General features: G+C 40.2%; 2 protein-coding genes across 2 annotated transcripts in view; both read left to right on the top strand.

The window, feature by feature from the left end:
* Positions 1-987: 987 nt before the first annotated feature.
* On the top strand, positions 988-4,981 carry skida1 (SKI/DACH domain containing 1). The gene has a single exon (XM_041967513.1). It carries the CDS (start codon positions 988-990, stop codon positions 3,442-3,444), a length of 2,457 nt encoding a protein of 818 aa, XP_041823447.1. The 3' UTR covers positions 3,445-4,981.
* A 9,925-nt stretch (positions 4,982-14,906) lies between these two features.
* Positions 14,907-20,228, top strand: part of LOC121629248 (polycystic kidney disease 1 like 1) — a 28,087-nt gene continuing 22,765 nt past the window's right edge. Inside the window, exons 1-8 of the mRNA XM_041968884.1 lie at positions 14,907-15,109; positions 15,711-15,845; positions 16,045-16,220; positions 17,144-17,346; positions 18,481-18,558; positions 18,760-19,223; positions 19,644-19,810; positions 20,060-20,228. Of these exons, the coding sequence (XP_041824818.1) occupies positions 14,907-15,109; positions 15,711-15,845; positions 16,045-16,220; positions 17,144-17,346; positions 18,481-18,558; positions 18,760-19,223; positions 19,644-19,810; positions 20,060-20,228 (1,595 nt within the window). The remainder of the gene's footprint in view (positions 15,110-15,710; positions 15,846-16,044; positions 16,221-17,143; positions 17,347-18,480; positions 18,559-18,759; positions 19,224-19,643; positions 19,811-20,059) is intronic.

Genomic DNA, 20,228 nt, shown 5'->3' with positions numbered 1-20,228 from the left:
CAGGGCTGCAGTCTAAACGTGTAAAAAGCAAATAGCTTTGTTTAAGTATACGCGCGCAAGTAAATCGAGTCCATTTTCATATGATGTGCTATGCGGTTTTCCAAAAAAAAAAAAAAAAAAGAAAAAAAAAAAGAAAAGAAATGGAACCAAAAACCCAAAATCGAAAGGAACAATACAGTTCATTTTTTATTATGGAAATTTGTGTGCTGATGCTTTTATTCATACAGGAACGAATTTCCAGCTGCTCTTTATTCAGCTATTGAAATATCAACCATTCCCAGCAGCATTATTTAGCACAATTGTAAACTACTGTAATGGCAGGGTGTGTGAGAGGGGTGGGGGTGGGGATGGAAGATCCAATTTTATTGCATCACCTGTCAAAAGCGTCCAATGGGCGTCGACTCGGGGAGCATTAATTGATGAAGGTATCTCCAGACTGGCCCACCTCCCTTCCTCTGTCATTTTATTTGTGGCTCAGCCAGCAGCCGGAATAGCAGCTGCATTTTTAGCTCTTATTCTCCTTCTCTCTGTCTCTGATTCTCTCCCTCTCTCTTTCTCCCTCCTCCTCCTCCCCACCCCCTCACTCCCTCTCTCCCTCCCTCTTCTCGCTATTTTATCCCTCTGGCTGAAGCAGTGGTGTACACCTACCCCTCGTCCTGCTGCCGACCAGAGGGGAGTGGAGTCGGCAGAGGCAGGTATAGCGGCAGCAGCCCCCGGCTTGGTGGACGCATCCGTCGCATTCCTCCACCATGCCAGACCGGGGCAAGAGGCGAGGAAGGGATGCTGCCGACTCATTATCAGACAGGGGCAGCTCCATTTAACTCCGCATGTCAAAGTTTGAATTTTCATGACGCAGCAGGAGTGTGGATGGATTAAAGGTATGAGCAGGATGCCTTGAGCGCACGACCCTGTGCCATTCACTGGTAAAATCCATAGTATGCTAAGAGTGACTACATGGATTAATGCATTGTAGCGGATACATAAAACATGGGAGACCTGGAGTGTGGCTATGAGGAAATGCAAGGAGTGAGACTGGGATACCTGCTTATCAAAGGGAAGCAAATGTTTGCTTTGTCTCAGGTCTTCACAGACCTGCTGAAGAACATCCCTCGAACCACCGTGCACAAGCGCATGGATCACCTGAAGGTGAAAAAGCACCACTGCGACCTGGAGGAGCTGCGGAAGCTTAAAGCAATAAATTCTATAGCTTTTCACGCCGCTAAATGCACTCTCATATCTCGGGAGGACGTGGAAGCTTTGTATGTCTCCTGCAAGACGGAGCGCGTGTTGAAGTCCACAAAAAGGAAAGCGAAAGCGGTGTGTTCCTCCGGGGATGAGGATGCGTCCTCGAGGTTCCTCCGTGCAGACGCCGAATTGTGGAAAGAAAAAGTTTGGTTTAGTTTGCACGGTGTCCCGGAGACTCTCACGCTCCACAATAAAACAGGCAAGAGGAGAGAGATGACTCCTTGCCTTACCGACTCCAAACTACCTCAATTTTACCACAAAGCCCACGGACGGGATTACCGTTCGGTGACCAAGTTTAGTCACAAACACTTTAAAAACTATGAAACAGATAAAATAACAGGGAACCGTGTTACTTTGAGCCAAAGGCACTCGTTTTTCCGGAGCGCTGTGAACCGGCAGCCGGTGGTGTTTCAGTCCGCCATAGCAGCTCAGTCCAGGCTCTCGCGCTCAGCCGGCGACCTACTTCACAAAAGGAAGAGGAGGCGCGAGGGGGGTGGCGGTAGGGACGGCGCGAGACATTCGTGGAGCAGGAGCAGACACTCGCACTACCACGTACCGCCGGTGCTACTCCTCCAACCCAAATCGCCTGGCGGTCACGGGACTACATCTTCTGGTGCTTTCCACCTCAGTCAGGATTTCTATCTGGACTCCCGACCTCACCACCATCATCATCACCAGCACCACCATCATCATCATCACCACCATCATGTGCCGAGTTTCCCAGAGAATTACAGCAGCGACACAGAGTCCAGCACCTGCCCGGACTCGGACTTCGGCTCCGGGTTCTCCACCAGCAGCAACTCTGGGAGCTCCGAAGAGGAAGAGGAGGATGAAGATGACACGCAGTCAGAAAGTTCAGAGGTCAGTTCAGAGGATGAGACCTCCTCTCAATCCGACTCCAGCTCAGTTTCAAGCCGCGTTTCGGTCCAGAGCATCCGGTTCAGACGGGCTCGAGTGGGTTCATTCGCCAAAAGTTTCAATTCTAGCAAAGCGCCTTTGTTATTGCAGCCTACCTTTCACTACAACAACCAACAGCAGCAAGAAAAACAGAACAGAACAGTGGGTCATGATGCCACTTCACAAGCAGGACAGAACAAACGTAAGAAATGTGACATCACACACAGTGAAACTAGCGGGGGTGTACAGCTAAACCTACCTAAATCACACTCTACTGCTGTGGGGGAAAGTCTGTTCTTGGAGGCCACAAGGGAAAATGTGTGCGAGGCGGATCCAAACATTACTGACCCTCTGGATGAGTTGGTCCCTTTTTCAACTGGACACGACCTGTATAAGGCCTCTCAGCCCCTACGTAAAACACTAGGACATCCTACCAAATATAACCCAGGACTGAGCTCACAGTTTGACCCTATCAAGTCCCAAAAATGTGTCGACAAAAGGGAACCTAAAGCCACCATTTTAAAACTACCCACACCGACGAAAAGGATAAAGACAGAGCTGGATGAGCCCCCTCTGACCTCCCAGTCGGACAGTGGCAGAAAAGTCCGGACACCCCCCTTCAACCTCCAAAATGTGAAAGTTAAAGTGGAGGAAAGCTGGGATGAATATGAATACCAGAGCCAGGCCACTGTAGTTAAATGTAAAGGAGATAAGAGTGAGAGCTGCAATGGCCAAAATCCAACCATCAAAGGAGACTTTTTCAACAACGGGATTAAAGACACAGAGAAAAGCCCTGATGTGGATCCTAGGTCCTCCTGTGGTTCTCAGGAATGCAGGAGTAACCAGGACACCCCATGTCTAGAGGAGGGGGAGCACAGAAACAAAAACCACAGGGCTCCCGTGCAGGGGATCAAGAGACCCCGACTTTTCAGGACGCATACAAAACAAAACGCGTGCAGAGTCAACAAGGCAGCCTCTTTCTCTTCTACTTCTTCTACTTCTTCCTCTTGTCGTCCCGCAGGCTGTGACGAGGCATCCACAGAGGATTTACCGAGCAGACGCAAACGCGGCAACGTGAGCACTGTAGCATCGCCCGCAAAAACGCCTTTCAGCCTGATGGCAAACTTCCCATCCCCACCGTCTCTGATTGTTGGCAGCGACGGAGATTTGTGCCCCGCTTACTCTCTTAACTCGCTGAGGGGCCCCGGGCCTCCCCCTCCGTCCCACCCCGTGTGGAGGTGGCAGCCAGGCACCCAGATTCTCCCTCCCCCACTGAACGCTCAGAGAACTCGGAAATACTAAACTGGTTTTAAAGACGAAGAGGGGGAAAAACCCTCCGTATCCGATCTAACAGTTGCTTGTCTTGACGTGAACGCACATCGCTCGCAACTTTTCCTGTTCTCTCCCCCCCAATTTTTACCCTCTGAATGGATTTACATTCCGCTTTGTTTTGAGTGATCGAGGAAAAGCTAGAGGATCCCATTTGGAGCCCGTGAGAACGCCCTGTTGAACTGAGACACAAGCTCGTGGATTCATTCTTAAAGACTTGTTTTGAAATAAGCTATCAATCCTAAGCAATATGTTTTATTTCTGTTTGTTTTTTTCTCCCAATATTGTGGTCCTTTGACAATTTTCTGAATTCAAGTGTTTCTTCTTGGACTTCTCTATTATGCTTGACCTGTTGGATTGTATAGTAGCAGGGTTTCAGTGGTTTGTGCTTTGACTATAAGAGGAAAAGGGGTTTAAAAAAAGAGAAAAGAATCAACGCATTCCTTTAGATAAGGCTCCTCTTAACCTGGCAGTGACTGTTTGACGTTGTAACTGAAAAAAAAAATAATAATCAGGGTTTTCCACGGTGTGCCACGTGTTATATTTAAAAAGTTTTCTTTTTTTAATGACGGCCAAATACGTCCATGTGCCCACATGTACAGGTTCAGAGAATAATCAAAAACAGATTTATACATTTCTGCAAATATGGTCCGACCTAAACTTTTAATTCCAGGTTGACGGGAATTAATGTGTGGTCGCTTTTGGTGTTCTTTGACTTTTCTTTTTTCTTTTGTAAGTGTGCTTCTGGTCTGGTTTCTAACCTTGTGATTTCTTTGGATTATTTCCTGCCCAAGATGCAAACACAGGCCTTATGCACAGACAATCAAAAAAAAAGAAAAAGACACATTCCCTGAACCTCATTAAGGTCTCACGATATGACGAGACTGATGTACCTCCAGGTCCACTTGGATGCTTCTGGGCCTTCATATTGGCACCAGGCTGAGTGTGTGTACGCACTGGAGGCACGTCATTAAATGAAGGAAATATAAAACACAAACATAGCGACAATGTCCAAGATAGGTGGGTGATTATGTAGCCTAAGTGGGGTGAGGTGGGGATGGGGCTCGGAAGGGTGTCAGCACCGTAAGTGCGTAAAACACCTTGTTAACCACTCCGGCTTGAAACAATGCGACAAAGCACACGAGGCAGGCTTAAATGCACTGCACTTTGATACGGTTTTGCGTGCTGTTTCAGCTTTGAGGTGTTATAATTAACCTGTGAAATGTAAGAGACAACATTAAAGATAAGACTCTAATGTGGATGTAGACAGAAATCCAAAACTGTTTTCATTAGATTATTTTAAATATATTTGTGAATCAAACATAAATGAGTTTCTGACGGTTTTTCCAAATCAATTTCATTTAACATATGCTAATGTCCTGTTCATAAGAAGGCAAAATACAGTAAATACTTTCGTATGGCAGTCATTTTTCTTAAAGACCATCAAACAATCAGGTTTCCTGAAATGTTGTTTTCTTTATTTGTGAAATGCATCCTGAATGTAGCATTTTATTTTAAAAAAATATGGGTGCTTATTTGTAGTAGCCCTTACATACTTCATGTAGCCTCAATAGTAGCTAGTTCCGTGTACATACCATGCAACTGATGGAGCTGAAGTTGCACCTATATAGGCATTTGAAGTGAATGAGTCGATGTTAATGGCAGTGCACGATGGGCTCTGCTAATTGGCATGCTTTTTCTGTCCACCACAAAAGAGAGGCCCCTGCAGCTTATGGCGAGCCAGATCACAACAAACCCAAAGCCCGTGAATGATGTCGGCCTCCTCCTCATGCACAGCAAAGAGTGCATTTATTGTATTGTAGAAACTATGTGATGGGTGAACGAGGAAGGCAAAAGAAATGTGTAAAATAGTAATTATTAAAAAAAATGAATGTTTTTACTCTGTCCACTTCAGGGTGGATGCATATGGTAGATGTTTAGCCATGGTGATTAACGCACCACTTGTATCCAGGAAGCTCCCCCAACACACAATGGGCCTTATTTTCTGAGGCTGGGTCGACAACTCAAACTTGAACTTATATAAGCCTGTTAACTGTAGGCCATATAGCACAAGCTAAGAGCATGCTAGCAGTAAAACAGGAGGGAGGTGTTGCAAAGGTCTTTAGAAGAGTGAGTAGCTGCGTTGCAAGGGTGAAGCTTTCAACCTTTAATCCGCATGTCAAAAGCATAGGCTGCACAGCATAGGGAGGAGAGGGATAGCCTGTGACCGAAAGCTGCGCGGCTTCACCCCCCTGACGCACCAGCTCCATTCTTATGTATCGCTGACAATGCACGGCTGAGAGATGGTGGTAATGGCCTGTTGGGAGGGCTTTTCCATCGTTAAGACAAATAGCTCTCTGACAGTGACGCTATCAACGTAAACAATTGCATCGTGCAGCAGCTAAAGGCTGCATGTATCTCCCCTCCCTTTCCCCTTCTGCCTCCCCCTCCTCTCTCCTCCTTCCCCTGCCCTCCTCATTTATTCATGTACTTAGCTTTTTTGATACAATACTTGAGGTCAGGTTTTTGACATGGAGTTTGAAGTCACTGGTTGTTTATATGAAACTGAATATTTATTTTTGTGAATTTTATGAGGTTTCTTGTATATTGATTTTTTTGTTGTTGTGAATTTACACAACTGCACTCAAAACAGAAACTTGAACGGTGGATTTCTGAAGCACTTTCCCTTTTAATTTCTTTTTTAATTATGGAACATCCATTAAATTGAAGTGAGTGTAATTTTCAGACTCTTGCTTGTTTTTCTCTCTTTTTGTTGTAATCTGGGAGGGCAAAAACAGATATGAGGATAATGTATTTGCTTGCTTTATTTTTTATTTTTGTAATGAACGCTGTTATTTTTTTTAATGATATTTAATATTGCCAATTAAGTCTTGCAATTTAATCTAATAACAGTAATTTTAGAGTAGTTTATGTAGAGTTGTGTTTTAAGTAGTTTATCCTGAGGCAAAAGGATTTCATATTTGAAAGCAAGGACAACCTAAATAGACCTACAACAGTGCTTGTTCACAATGTAAGCACGTAAACAATAGAGCTAATCATGACCGAGGGCAAATTTTCTTTAAAGAAGGCCAAAATGTCGTCTCTCTGGTTTAGGTATTACAGTACTGAGGGATTCCCTTCTCGGTGTGGGAAAATGAAGTGAAGTGGTAGGCCTCCGAAGCATGCAATAATAACAAGAGGCAAACCGCAACCATTTACGCATGCATTTCCAACCACTGCACACGACATGGTGCTTGCCCACACCCTGTTTAATACAGAAGCAGAGAAATACCCCCAGTAAAATGACTCAAAAATTCTCCTGTAGGGTCTACGGGGTTTTTGTGCAACACACACACACACACACACACACACACACACACACACACACACACACACACACACACACACACACACACACACACACACGAAAAACAAAACAAAACAATAACACTCTTTTACATTGTGTGCATAAAAACAACAGCGTATGGAGCAAAAGTGATTCCATGATGGAAAAAAAAATCATAAACATAAACATAAACATTAGGTATAAAGACAGTAAATGTATTCCTCGGCGCAGGACTAAGTAACACCTCGGAAAGTCTTAAACTGTCTGCCATGTTTGAAGCAGTGTGTCCCAAGTTAATGAGGCTCTGCAGTATAGCTCCATACTAAAGTCCCGCGTGGTACGGGAAGCAGAGCTTGCAGGTTCTCTAACCCCAAACAGCCTGATCCTGCTGCTGCTGCTGCGGAAGCCTGCTGGGGCCATACCAGAAGTGGAGACAAGCCATTATCCTGCTGCTGGCGTTTCAGGGTTAAATTCCTGTGCGGATTGGGAACCAGCAGACTGTAACTTCTATAGAATAACAATAGAAACTATATAGAAAGAAGAACAAAAACAAGCATCAATATAGTATTTGTTTTAAAAAATAAAACAAAAAAGAAGAAGAAGGGGGGGAATAACAACAATAAAACCACAATGTTTTAAAAAAATAATAGATTCAACGCACTGAAAATATTTGTCACCGACTGCATGTTCAGGGAAACGAAGTTATGGGTAATGCTGACAGACACATGCCGTGTTAAGGTCAGCACTTTGCATTGATCTTTGAGACAATTAAATACACGAAGGCCGATAAAAAGCTGTCAGGCGTTTTTATGCGGAATCTCTCAACTGTGAAGTATTTGCCTGCCAGTCATCTCTCTGCAGAAGGTAGATCACGTGCACATAACATTCGGGTGTGAATTATTAGCCTAATAAACAGAACACCTCGTTTTACGTTTGGCAGCAAATTGTGGAAGAAAAATAATATGTGTGTTGGTGCAGGAGTTATAGAGCATAGTCCCTTTTTTACTGCTCTCTCTGATGTCTTTCTTTCTGTGAATACATTTGTGGTTGTGTGGCAAACAGAAGAGTCCTATAGGAGCCGAGGAGCCCTCCACCCCTCTGCGGCTCTGCATGATAAAACACTGACCGAGCTGCAAACTTAATCGCTGAAGCCTACAGATATGCGTGGCACGTGTTTTTTTTGGGGGGCAGGTCTGTGATCCAGAGTGCTGCTGCAACATGGTAACCTGCTGGCTATAATATTTACAGAGCTGCATTATGCAACAACAAGAATTAGCATTGTATTAATCTGAAACAAAACAAAACTGAAATAGCCGATAAAAATTCTCACAAAGGTCCAAACATTTTCTCTTTATTGCAACATAAGAGCAGAAAGAATGCATACTTGGAAAACTACGCAGTGTCTGCTACAGGACTCAGCGCCATCCAAAAGATTTACGTAAATTAGAGTGCACTGGACTATTTTCTTCTGAAACAGGCGTGAATATTTATGTAACATTTTTCTTCTGATGATTGCATGTAAAATCAGGTTTTCACCTCATAGTTGCCGATTTTTTTCAAAGTAGAACCGCTTAAATGTTCTGAAACCCCATTTGAAAGTTCTGTTAGAGCAGAGCTGTGTAAGACAAAAAGTTGTTTAATTTCATGGCTCCTCCATGCGCTGAAATGCTGGAGCTCCTTTAATGTATCTGTATTTGAGCAACTGTGTGGACTAAATTAATACAAAAATGTCCTCATATTAAGATTTCTTGGTTTTAAAATTCACTTTGTGTGTGTGTGTGTGAGTGTGTGTGTGTGTGTGTGTGGGGGGGGGGGTCACAGATTAACAATAGAACTTGATATTCCATGTTTATGTGTAGAGCAACGGTTTTAAATAGTACTAAACAAGATATCCACAATCACAGCTTTCAGTTTTCGAAATGTCAAAATCTCAGATTTTATCATATCAACATATAGAGTAACTTCCCATGCGTACTTTAGAAAGTTAAAGACTAAAGCTGGTATTCCTCCACATAAAACATTAATCAACTTCATTGTAGCTTCTATTGCCATTTACACCAAGGAGGGAAGATGTAGCCGGGAAACAGCGCTTCCCCATGCGGTTTTTACCCAGCATCCCACCGCACAGAGCCGGGGTCAGAGGGAAGGACGGCGGCCGGTGTCACCGCAGAACAGAGAGAAATTTTCAAGATTTTACACTTATACCTTAAAAAAGTTAAATGTAATGTTTGTGTGTTGTTAAATTATTTTCGAAATTAGTTACATTAAAAAATTTTGTGATAAAGGCATTGTGTGTTTAAAATACTCACGGGATATTATTATTATTATTATTATTATTATTATTATTATTATTATTATTAAATGCTCTCTTTCAAAGAAGTGGGGTCTGGTGGATCTCCCTGGGATTTGGGGGGGTTGGAAGTCGGGAAAATCAACGCCAGAGGGTTTCTACCCGGTCATGGAGCTCAACTTCATTTGTAAAGGCTTTTCTATGGACAGGAGAGAGACAGATGTATAGCCTGATGTTGAATGGAGCGTGAGGAGCAGAGCAACTTTGAACACACATTTCAATCAGATATCAACACGATCGGCCTGAGGTCAGTGTGTGTTCGAAAATGATAATAATAATGATAATAAAACGGAAAAGCAATTTTTTTGATCGACATATTTAAGTTATTCCAATATTTCACATTGCAAAAATATATTTTTGTCATACATTTCTGTTGGTGAATATTTTGTGCAGAGTCTTTATTGCAAATCTAATATTTATTGATAAAAAATAAATCAAGAAGCAAAAGATGCTCAACTTAAACGCAAAACGTATCTATTTTAAGCTCTAGCAGGAGATTTTGTAGGTGGCAAAGTAAACGGAAAAGAATATTGAAGTATATTGCATTACATTTTTCAAAACAAAATTTTCAAACTTCAGAGAGAGAGAGAGAGAGAGAGAGATAGAGATAGATAGATAGATAGATAGATAGATAGATAGATAGATAGATAGATAGATAGATAGATAGATAGATAGATAGATAGATAGATCTCACACTTGTTTCCACTACACAAGTTTTTTAGATAGATAGATCTCACACTTGTTTCCACTACACAAGTTTTTTTTGTTTTTATCAAACTTTAATTTGTGCGCCACATTTAACCTTGCCATGGACAATTTCAATATTGGGTATGCTGTTAATTTCATTTGAAACCCCAGATCAATTTATCAAAATGTCCATGCTCTGAAATGTGTCTGCTCCCTGCCTCCCATTTTAAAAAGTGATGGGTCACTTGAGAACATAACACACTATAGAGGGATTTTGAACATGGCCACAAGCAGCAGTGACCTTTGACCCCTCATACCAGGGAGTTTTAGGACAAAGAGCTGGATAAAAGCCACCAACACACACAAACAAGCACACACAGGCACAAAAAAAAAACCAGACAAAATGTAATGTGGCCACAACACTGACACAAAATGATCAGAATTTTTAACCACTGGCTTCCATGCACTCAGGCCACAGCTTGTTGCCTATTGATTAGTACATCAGCACCATTGCTCCTCGCCTGAGTCGACAGATACTCTCACCTAGAAGTCTATTTATCAAGCATGAGATGGATAAAACACAGCCTTTTGGACTGCTGCAGGGCTTGAGAGGCAGGACATACAATGTGTCAAAAACAGAATTAAGTGGATGAGCTTCCTTTTTTCTTCACTTAAAGTGAAGGTTCTTTAAAATGAACTGCTGAGAAATATAATATAACAGTTTTTTGGGGGTAGTGGTCAGGGCCTTTGCTATAAAGTTTCAACCAATATTTTTCTCTTGGGTATTCAGGATGGGGAACAAAGAGGAAAGCTGGGATTTAATGCTCACTGTAAATACTTATTGAATATAAATTTAACCGGCAAGTGAAAATGAGAGATAAAATGGGTACAAATAAATAAAATCATCATTAAGGCATAGAAAGAATTACTCACTGTCACTGGCTGTAATTTTGTTTCAGGTACTTTAAGTTGCTACAGTCTTGATCAGGTTTGCTCGCAGTTTTAATAATATTGTGTTAATCTGTCATATTTACTTTAAGATTTACAGTCTGAGCTTCATTTTCCTAAATAGCCCATTTAATTCTTGCTTCTGGAGATGCTATAGCATCAACAACCTTAAAATATGTGATATAATACATTTTCGGACTCCTTTCTGGTGTTTCCGATCAGGCTGATGGTATAAAGAAAATCACAGCCATTTGAAATTTATGAATGTTGTTTTTCTGACACTGCTGCTGGTGCTGCAGCTCTGATACTGCATCTTCTTTTTATAATTTGGCCGGAATGAGGCTTGTTTGCTGTGTAATCTGACTCTTCTCCCCTCCGCTGACGTGAAACAGAGCAGCCAAATCGCTTTTTAAATAAGGATGTTTAACTAACATAAGCGCAGTGGGGATTCAAAATGAGGCAACGTTACTGGGGTTTGATAAAAGAGCACACAGTTCAGGTTGTAATAGAGCACCCCGTCTCCTCAGCAGATCTATTAAACCATAGGCTATTTTCCCAATGAGCCAATACTTAATAAAGTGTGGGCATATCTCAAATCGCGCCATCATCTTTAAGTCACCACGTGCTTTTTATCTTTTGGTTGTTTCTCTTCAAACACCTGACCTCCTTCACTCGAAGTTTTAGCTTCAAACTTTTCTTATATGTCTTCCTTGTGTATTTGAAGTTGAACAGCGTTAAATAATTTGCCGAAAGCCTGGATGAGATGAGCAGATGCAGACTCTTAAGGTAGCTTTAAGAAGCATTGCGCAAAAAGAGGATGAACAGGTGGTGAAGAAAATCGTCAGAAGAATAGATCTGAAGAGCTTAGTCAACGTAAGTTGATTAAATATTTCAGTCATTGTGTATAAATCATTATGAGAAACATATCAAAACAATTCACTAGACGTAATGAGATGTTATGCAGTATAGAACTATATCATTCAGGATTTACAAAATAAATAAAATGCGGAAAAAGGCGACATAAAGGCGACTAAAAGGGGCGAAAATAGAATAGAACGCCATATTTTCAGTTCTGTTTTGGCTGCACTCTTTCTTTCTTTCTTTCTTTCTTTCTTTCTTTCTTTCTTTCTTTCTTTCTTTCTTTCTTTCTTTCTTTCTTTCTTTCTTTCTTTCTTTCACAGAGTGACATTATACACGATGTTCCACTTTTAATGAAACGAACTAATGAATTGACTCCTGACCCTTCCTCTGCAACATGTATTTGTATATGGATTTACAGAAATATATCTTTATGGAAGAAAAAAAATCACTAACTCATAGCCAAGATTTTATATGTTCTGCGTTATTTTTCTGGCTTTCAGAAACGATGGGGCATGTTTATCAAAGCACTACCAGCTTTAAAAAACAAGAATCCAGTAAAAGAAAATCTGCTAGGTTTACCAGTAATCTTTTAATGTTTGGAGTCTGCTGAGATCAGACTGCAGTATCTTGAATACTGAATAAGCTGAACAACATCTAGTCTAATGGAGGACTGGGGAGGATGTTCATCTTGAAATATTAAAAATCAGTTTAAAAGAGATGAAAACGTCGCGATCAGAACGATTCAGCATAAGTGAAGTGCAGGAACATTTTTATGTCTCTGTAACGTTTAAGTCAGACAAACAGAAATGGAAGAGTACTGAAAAAAAGTGGATCACCTATGACCTTAAGTCCATGAGCACCTAGATATAATTTCAGTTTCATGCCTCAAACTCAAAAGGAGACAAATTCCCCATCTGTCAACTTATAACACATTATCTCCTTTTATTTAATCACCCATCTCTCGAACAAGGAGACTCTTTGAACTCCTCTAAGTTGCGATATGATAATCATTAATATGAACTACTTTAAACTGGCTCCACCTCAAGCCACTGCACAGCCTCTCTTATCCGCGCTGTTTCCCTCGGTAGAGGTGCACGCGGCTGATATAACCCTGCTCCTGTTTATTCTGGCTCTCCGTTACGCAGCGCCAGAACGCCGAGCTTGCAGCTCAGATCGTTGACTTGATTTTTTTGTTAGTTGTACACATTGGAAACAGAAGCACGTGATTAACAATTGAAAAGGGTTGCCCAAGCCCTGCGGGCCTAAAAAAAAGTGGGGTTTGAGAACTGATAAGACTTCACAGGTTCTTGACGATGTTTGAGGGGTTTGGTTCTCAAAGGTGAAATCCGGAAAACTCCGGGGGTGCTTGAAGAGGCTCCAGTGGGTTTCGCAGTATATCCATAATTTATTAATATAAAATTAAACTAATTAATATAGAATGATCCCAGTGTGATATTTTGTCTTTAAATGTGAATTTTATGTTTTACTCACAACTACTTTGTTAAACCATTTAAGCCAATACCATATAACAAGTTTATAGATAATTAGTTCGATTTTTGGCAGATCTTACAGGACTGGTTTGTGTAGGCTATGTTTGGTCAGGTGCTCCGGTTTTCTGGTGTCGGGAAAACGTTTGAAAGCCCCTGTACATCGAGACAAAACGAAACCGTCAAAATATGGTCGCGCGTAAAAAATTAGCAGAGAAAATGTAGCCTATTTGGTTTCCCCGTTGTGCCCCTTTCTGGATCACCCACAGAGGGACTCATAGATCCCGTGGTCTGACAGCGCTCTCTGTCGGCCGCAAAGAGGAGCGCATGCGTCTCTTAAAGGGGATGTTTGGAATACCGGAAGCGCGTTTTAAGGTGGACCGCCGGAGTTTGTAGGATTTTGTTTTTCTCTTATAGCAAAGAGTTTAGGGCAAGCTGGATGCAGACGTCAGGTCCAAAACTTTATTTTATTTTTATCAATTTTTTTTTGTTCTTTTCAACCAAACACCGAAATAAACACTAACAACCGAGCTGCATAGTTTCAGCTTTCCAAACGGTAACCCCCACCCCCCCCGAAAGTATCTGAAGTTTTTTTTTATATTATTTAACCATTTCCAGTTTAAAATGAGTCAATTGTGGCGTTTCCTCAAATTATGCAAATAAAAAGTGATCAGTGGCAAAGAGGATCAGTGAAACAGTTTAAACTCAGTTGGTCTGTAAACGATCATACACACACAAAAAAGTATGTCGTTCATCGTCTTTTAAAGACCATTGAGGAAATGTCACATTCAGGTGTGCGTCTTCAAAAAACAAGACATCTCCCTGAATTGCCACAATGAAAAGAAGTTGATCGTTTTTAGGTTCTGCAGGAGCTTCAAGATATGTTGATGAAAAGAAATCTGTTTCTGTCCCTTCTGCAGTCGGGAAGCTTTAATCTGACTTTAGAAGAGTCACACAATCAAATCAATATTACGACTGGCTTCAGCAGCACTCCTTATAAATAGCCGAATTAATCTCACACTTGTGAATGAGTTGATAAACGTAAAACAAGAAGTCACATCAGAAGTCAATTTCTATTTAAATGAATTAGCGGCTTAACCATAATTTAGATTTAAGGGTTAAAACATGCGCACGTCTTCTTCGTTGCAGTGTAAGTTGTCAGAATCTGAACACTTTCTGCTTTAGGTTATTTCTCGGTATTTTAGAAAAACGGTGAATCAACACGAAGCAAGGCCTTTATAACTTTATTTTGCATTCAGACTTTACATGATAGCTGTTTGGTGTGTTTGACAGGTGGGTTTTCAAAAGATGGGGTCAGAATTCAGACATGAAACTGAATTAAAGGCGTGTTTCAAAGCTGCATTTTTACTATAAAAGCACCTCATAACTGTCACTCAAGGCAACCAGTAAGTTATTCCTTCACGCGCACATAGCTACATGTTGACAAACAGCTACAAACAGATGGTGTATTAGATCTAAATATCTCATTTATTGATATCAAAATTTACCCCTAAGGTCACACCAGCGCCATGGCTCAGTTATTTTATTACATCACATCAGGCCTTTCATTTTTCCTGTTGGAGCCGTGAAACCTGGCTCTTCCTGCCTCCTTCACACGTCTTCATCGTTTGCATACAGTTCCTCTTTTAGTTGTCACCCCCACACCTTGTACATCTCGCGGTGTCAGTGCGGTTTCTTTCTTCAGTCCACACCTTTTTTCTTTTTACTCTGTCCTGCAGACCTCTACTGAGCAGACATGCTGGCCGCTGTTGTCCGCACATTTATCGCGTTGCAACCGTGTTTTTGTGGCTTGTCCATCACGGCCTCCTCATCGCCAGGTCAGGAGAGTTCACCGTGGTTTGTCGGGTGCTTCACCGCGAGCTCCATCCAGCTTTTTGAATCCAAAGGTGCCTGTGACCTTGACCCGGTAACCTGCTCTAAACGCTGCCTGGATGAAGGGTAAGTTGAAGCATGTTCAGTCAGTGTCCAGCCACAGCATAGTTTGGATATTTATTGTTAATAAAATAAAATATTAAAAAAGACCCATGAAAGTGGATCCTATTTTTCACAAAAGAAAAATATCACAGAAGCTCATGTCAGTGAAATCCTGCCATGTCAGCATTTTTATTTTTGATTTTTAACTACACACGTTATAGTTGTCACGATGTGCTATGTGGCTGTAAAATAAAATAAATAAATAAATAAAAAAACTCAACTTTTTTTTTTGTGTGTGTGTGTGTGTGTATGTGTGTGTGTGAATAGCAGTATTGCTAAAATCAGTCAATCTTTTAAACCAATACATTAAGATCTGCTTTTGGTCACATGTCTAAAACAGCGGCCTTAGAACCCTTTTTTAGATTGCTGACATTAAATCCATATTACATTTTGCAACAGCATGTTGCTAAAGAATTAGGAACTATTTCTGTATCTGAGACTCTGAACACCCAGCCTACTTTAATTCAAACTATAAACATCATGTTGATTGTTTGTGACTCAGCTGGATCTACAGAATATGTTGTGCTCAGTACTTCATTTGAACCTTAATTATTTGTTGTTTAAGGTACCAGTTTGCAGCATTGTCTTCGGAAACTTGTTACTGTAGCAACCAGCTACATGGTCTGGTGGTTAGTGGTTGTGTCAACACATCTTTCAGTGAAAGGACCATAGATGTGCGAGGAGGAAGTGAAAGACAAAGGTGAAATAGACTCCTTCCTTTGTGCCTTTATGCCTTCATTTGTTTCATTCATTCTTCTACAGATGCTGATAAATTGGTGACGTTTTAATAAAGGAGCATATTTTACAGACATGTCAATGATGCAGTATGTCTTTTTATCTTTTCTTTTATTTTCTTCTCCTTTCTTTTCTTTTCTTTTGTATTTTTTTTTCTTTTCTAGGGCTTTTTACCTGCCCCTTGGAAATGTGCAAGACGGAAATGTGGCGCTCTACAGAACTGAAGGACCATTTCTGTACAACATTAGCATGTCAGTCTCTCCAGACAAAGTGCATGCTGGGATGAGTTTTCTAGTGACTCTCTATGGAAACCTTGCTGGACGCCCCACTCAGCCCACAGGTCAGCTTCAGTTTGTAATTGTAATCCTACGTTACAAACATTTGGCTGATTTGAGGGTGTAGGGGAAACATATGTTGCATCATCATTTTACTAGGTGAAAAAACATTATAAGAGATCAACTTAAAAAAAAATTTCTGCATTTAATTAGTTATTGTTTTAATTATGTTATTTTACTTCAGGTAAAACTCTAATGATAAAATGTACAGCTTATAATTTGTTACATTCATTATACTGTATTATTGGTTATTAGAAATAGTCATTAATAAGCAGAGAGAGACCAATTAACAGAACTAAATAAACTGAGTACTGAATTATAGAGAAATAGCAGATACTTGTAATTTTAATATATTTAATTCAATAATAATTCAATAGATTCACTTTGTTGTTTTTAAAATAACACTGTCTTCATTCCACCATTAAAAACAAAACAATTTTGCATTAATTACACTTTTGTACATAAACAAGTTTCATACTGTTGTTGCTATAAACAAACATATCTGCTTGTTAACACAAATAATCAGATTTACAGCAAATTTTAAATAATAATAAAAATTATGATGTAGTATGAAGTTGTGCTGAATCTTTCCATTATTTTTCCATATATTTTCTTTTATTGTCATATATAACCTTTTCATTTTGCCTTTGCATTTGTTATTTCCAGGGATTACTGGTTTAGGAGGGAAGGATCTTTCTTATGTCACTGTAGAGTTCCTCGGGAACATTTGGAAAGGTCAAAGTTCATTTCATGTCAATGTGTCACATGAGGGTTCATTTACCTTGTCATTTGACTGGATGGTGAAAACTCCAGGCAAATATAACATCAGTAAGTTCAAGCCTTTAAAAACACATTGTTAATCAGTAGATTACTTTATCAAGGGAAACATGCAGAACTTTTCTCTTTCTGTGTTTCACTCTCCTGTTAGACTTCTGTGTCTCCAACTGGCTCTCCACCCTTTCTTCCACCCTTCACTTGTCCGTCTTGCAGCTCCCTTTAGGAAGCTTAGCAATCTCTTTGCTCCACGGCCCCCTGGGAGTCCCTTCCTGCATTCCCTTCACACATTTGAGCCCTAACAGTGTGCCTGTTGAGGCGGTATACCAGGGCAAGTCTGTCACACTGCAGGCGTATGTGAGAGAGGGGCTGGCAACACAGTTCTACTGGTGGTTTACTCACAAAGGGAAAGAGAAAAGTCTGGAAGGTGTTGAAACAGCTTGCCTTTCCTTTTTAGACTGTCAGAACAGCACTGTGGTAAGTTAGAATACTTGATTATCTGCTCAGCGTCTATTATCAGCTTTATATATGGCAGTATTGTGTCTTCAAAATTGTGACTGTTAAAAAAAGAAAAAATATATATAAATACATTAGATAAATAGATAAATGATCCTGACAAAATAAATGACAAAGTTCCTTTTTAAATTTTGGCTGTGAATTAATTTAATGAATCATGCTGAGGAAACTTTATTGCTGCCAATAAAACTAATTTTATTCATGAAGATTTGAGCTACTGATGAGATGAAGCAAACAGGGATCAATGTGGAAAAGTTTTTTTTTTTAAATGCTCTCAAATATTGTAAAAAAAAAAAAAAAAAGTTCAGGCCACTGTACTTAACTTTTTTTTTTGTTTTTTATCATTTGTTAATGTTGAGGAAGGAAGCTCATGTTGTGACACAATAAAATCTCCCAACAAATGATTAAAAAGTACTATGAATAAAATTTTAAGGCACCACGATTTTTGCTAACTTGCTTTTACCATAACAGTTACCTTTTTAGTAATTTTTCTTTATGAGAAATAATTACCCTGTTAGGATTCAAACAAAGGTATTATTAAAGTAAATTCACTTAAATTTGTGAAGTCTATATTTTTTCTTCATGCAACAATGCAATTCAGGTAACGCTTGATACTAAAGCTGCTCACAAACATTCATGAGGAGGTGGGAGGGGATTATCAATTATCTGTCTGACCAGAGGCCCCCAGTTTGAATCCCATCACATTATCTTAATATTTTATTTCACTGTTCTACTTAATTGTCACATGAAATTACTTAGATTAAATATTGTTAGGAATTTTATATTTATTTTTAAAGACAAAAGTGTGAGTCTACCAATCATTTTAGTCAATATTTTTCAAAAATATAAATCAAGGATTAATCTTACAGTTAAAGAAATGCTTCCTCATTGGTGATGGTTTAATAATCTAGTGTTTTTGTTATACATAAAATGCAAACAGTAAAAAATCTTCAGGATTTTTGTTTCTGCCCTCAGAGCTGGATGTTTGACACAGAAGGACTTCACACAGTGTCAGTGAATGCCTCCAGTGCTCACGGATGGACACAGGAGACAGTACATGTTGTGAGTGCTGTACTTTCAGTTATAAACAGTTAGAAAATATTATTATGAATAAATAGAAAAATCATAATAATACTTCCTGAAACAGTTTTACATAACACTAAATCCTATTGTGTTCATTAGGGTTGTAGACATTTAAAAAAAATCTAGAAACATCATTAGTCTATAATTTTCTACACGTGTTTGCTCCTGCAGGTGGTCGTAAATCCTGTCGCCTCCAACCTCAGACTGAATGTGTCTGGTGGTCAGATGACCTGTGGAGAAAATATTTCTGTGGGTGTGGAGCTGTTTACCACCATGACACATCAACTTGTCCTTAAAGTCGCTTTTGAAGCAGAAAACAATGAGGATAAGGAGGACCTCTGCAGAACAGAACCATTAAACAGTGGCAACCTCTCATGGAAACAAGGCAACATCTGTTGGCATGGTGGCATCTCTGATAGCCACCACCTTCACCTCCTTCATGTCTTCAATCCCTCTAGCTGCACGCTTCGCCTTGATCTTTCCTGCCGTCTCCCTGCTGCTGCAGGAGAGTATCGCCTTGAGGCCTCTATTTACTCCTCCACTGATCCTCCATCAGTTCTGCTTTCCACTGTCCTTCCACAAACCTTGAAGGTGTATGAGCCGATCTGTATTCTGAGGCCTTCTGACAAGTGGAGGTCGGTAGTTTCAACACACACGGAATTCAACCTGGAAGTTAGCAGCCACACCAGTCACATGGGGTTAAGAGTAGTTTGGAGTATTAGCTTGGATGAAGCTGTTGTGATCAACAGGACGACTGAAGAACTGAAAATAACTGTATCTCTGCCAAGAGAGGGGTATTACTTTATCACCGTTCAGGCCTTTAACCCAGTCAGTCAAGTCTCATTTCAAACCCAGATCCTGGCCCAAGAACCAGTTGGAGAGCTGGTGTTAGACATTTACCACACAGACATAACAAGTAAATACTTGGCTTTATTTAGTATAACAGCAGGGTCAAACATGACAGTTTCTTTGCTGGTGAACTCAACAGTACTTTACAGAAACAGCAGCTACACCACAGGAGCAGAGGCAACAATGGTTTTGCTTTTTAACCGCAGTGGTACAGTTGCAATCGAGCTGCGAGCTGAGAATAAAGTGTCTTGTCGAAGCAAAAGTGTGAGGATATGTGTCGAGGGGAAGAGGAAGCTGTCACCACAAGCTAAAATTAATCCAACATGGCAACCAAGCATCAGTCAAAGTTCTGCTTGCAGTATGGCAGATAAAGGTAAAGATGTAGAGAACACCTTATAAAGTTATTAAATATTAAAATAAAAAGAAATAAATAAAAAAAGGATCTTAAATAGATTTATTTTAAATAATAAATGTTCAGAGCATGACTTACAGTCTGTTTTTGGGGGAAGGATGTTTTTTTTTTCCATTCCTTGCAACATTTACAACTTTGATGAGTCTAAATCATCTCATAATTTTAGTTTATTCTGATGTATTGACCAAAAATGTTTGTTTTGTCCCATAGCTGTAAGGATTTATGCAGAAAAGCAAGCATATCCCACAAATGCAGATATAATCTTCCTGGCTGTGGCTGACATACAGGATCATGTAGAGTTTCTCTGGGACTTTGGAGACTCTGTGTCAGTCAAAACAACTTCAAGGACCACCACCAAAAAATATCACAACCCTGGAAG

The sequence above is a fragment of the Melanotaenia boesemani genome, chromosome 18, assembly GCF_017639745.1.
Source record: "Melanotaenia boesemani isolate fMelBoe1 chromosome 18, fMelBoe1.pri, whole genome shotgun sequence".
NCBI classification, from domain to species: Eukaryota; Metazoa; Chordata; class Actinopteri; order Atheriniformes; family Melanotaeniidae; genus Melanotaenia; species Melanotaenia boesemani.
Note: the sequence above shows the minus strand (reverse complement) of the source record. Positions and strands in the feature narration are given on the sequence as shown.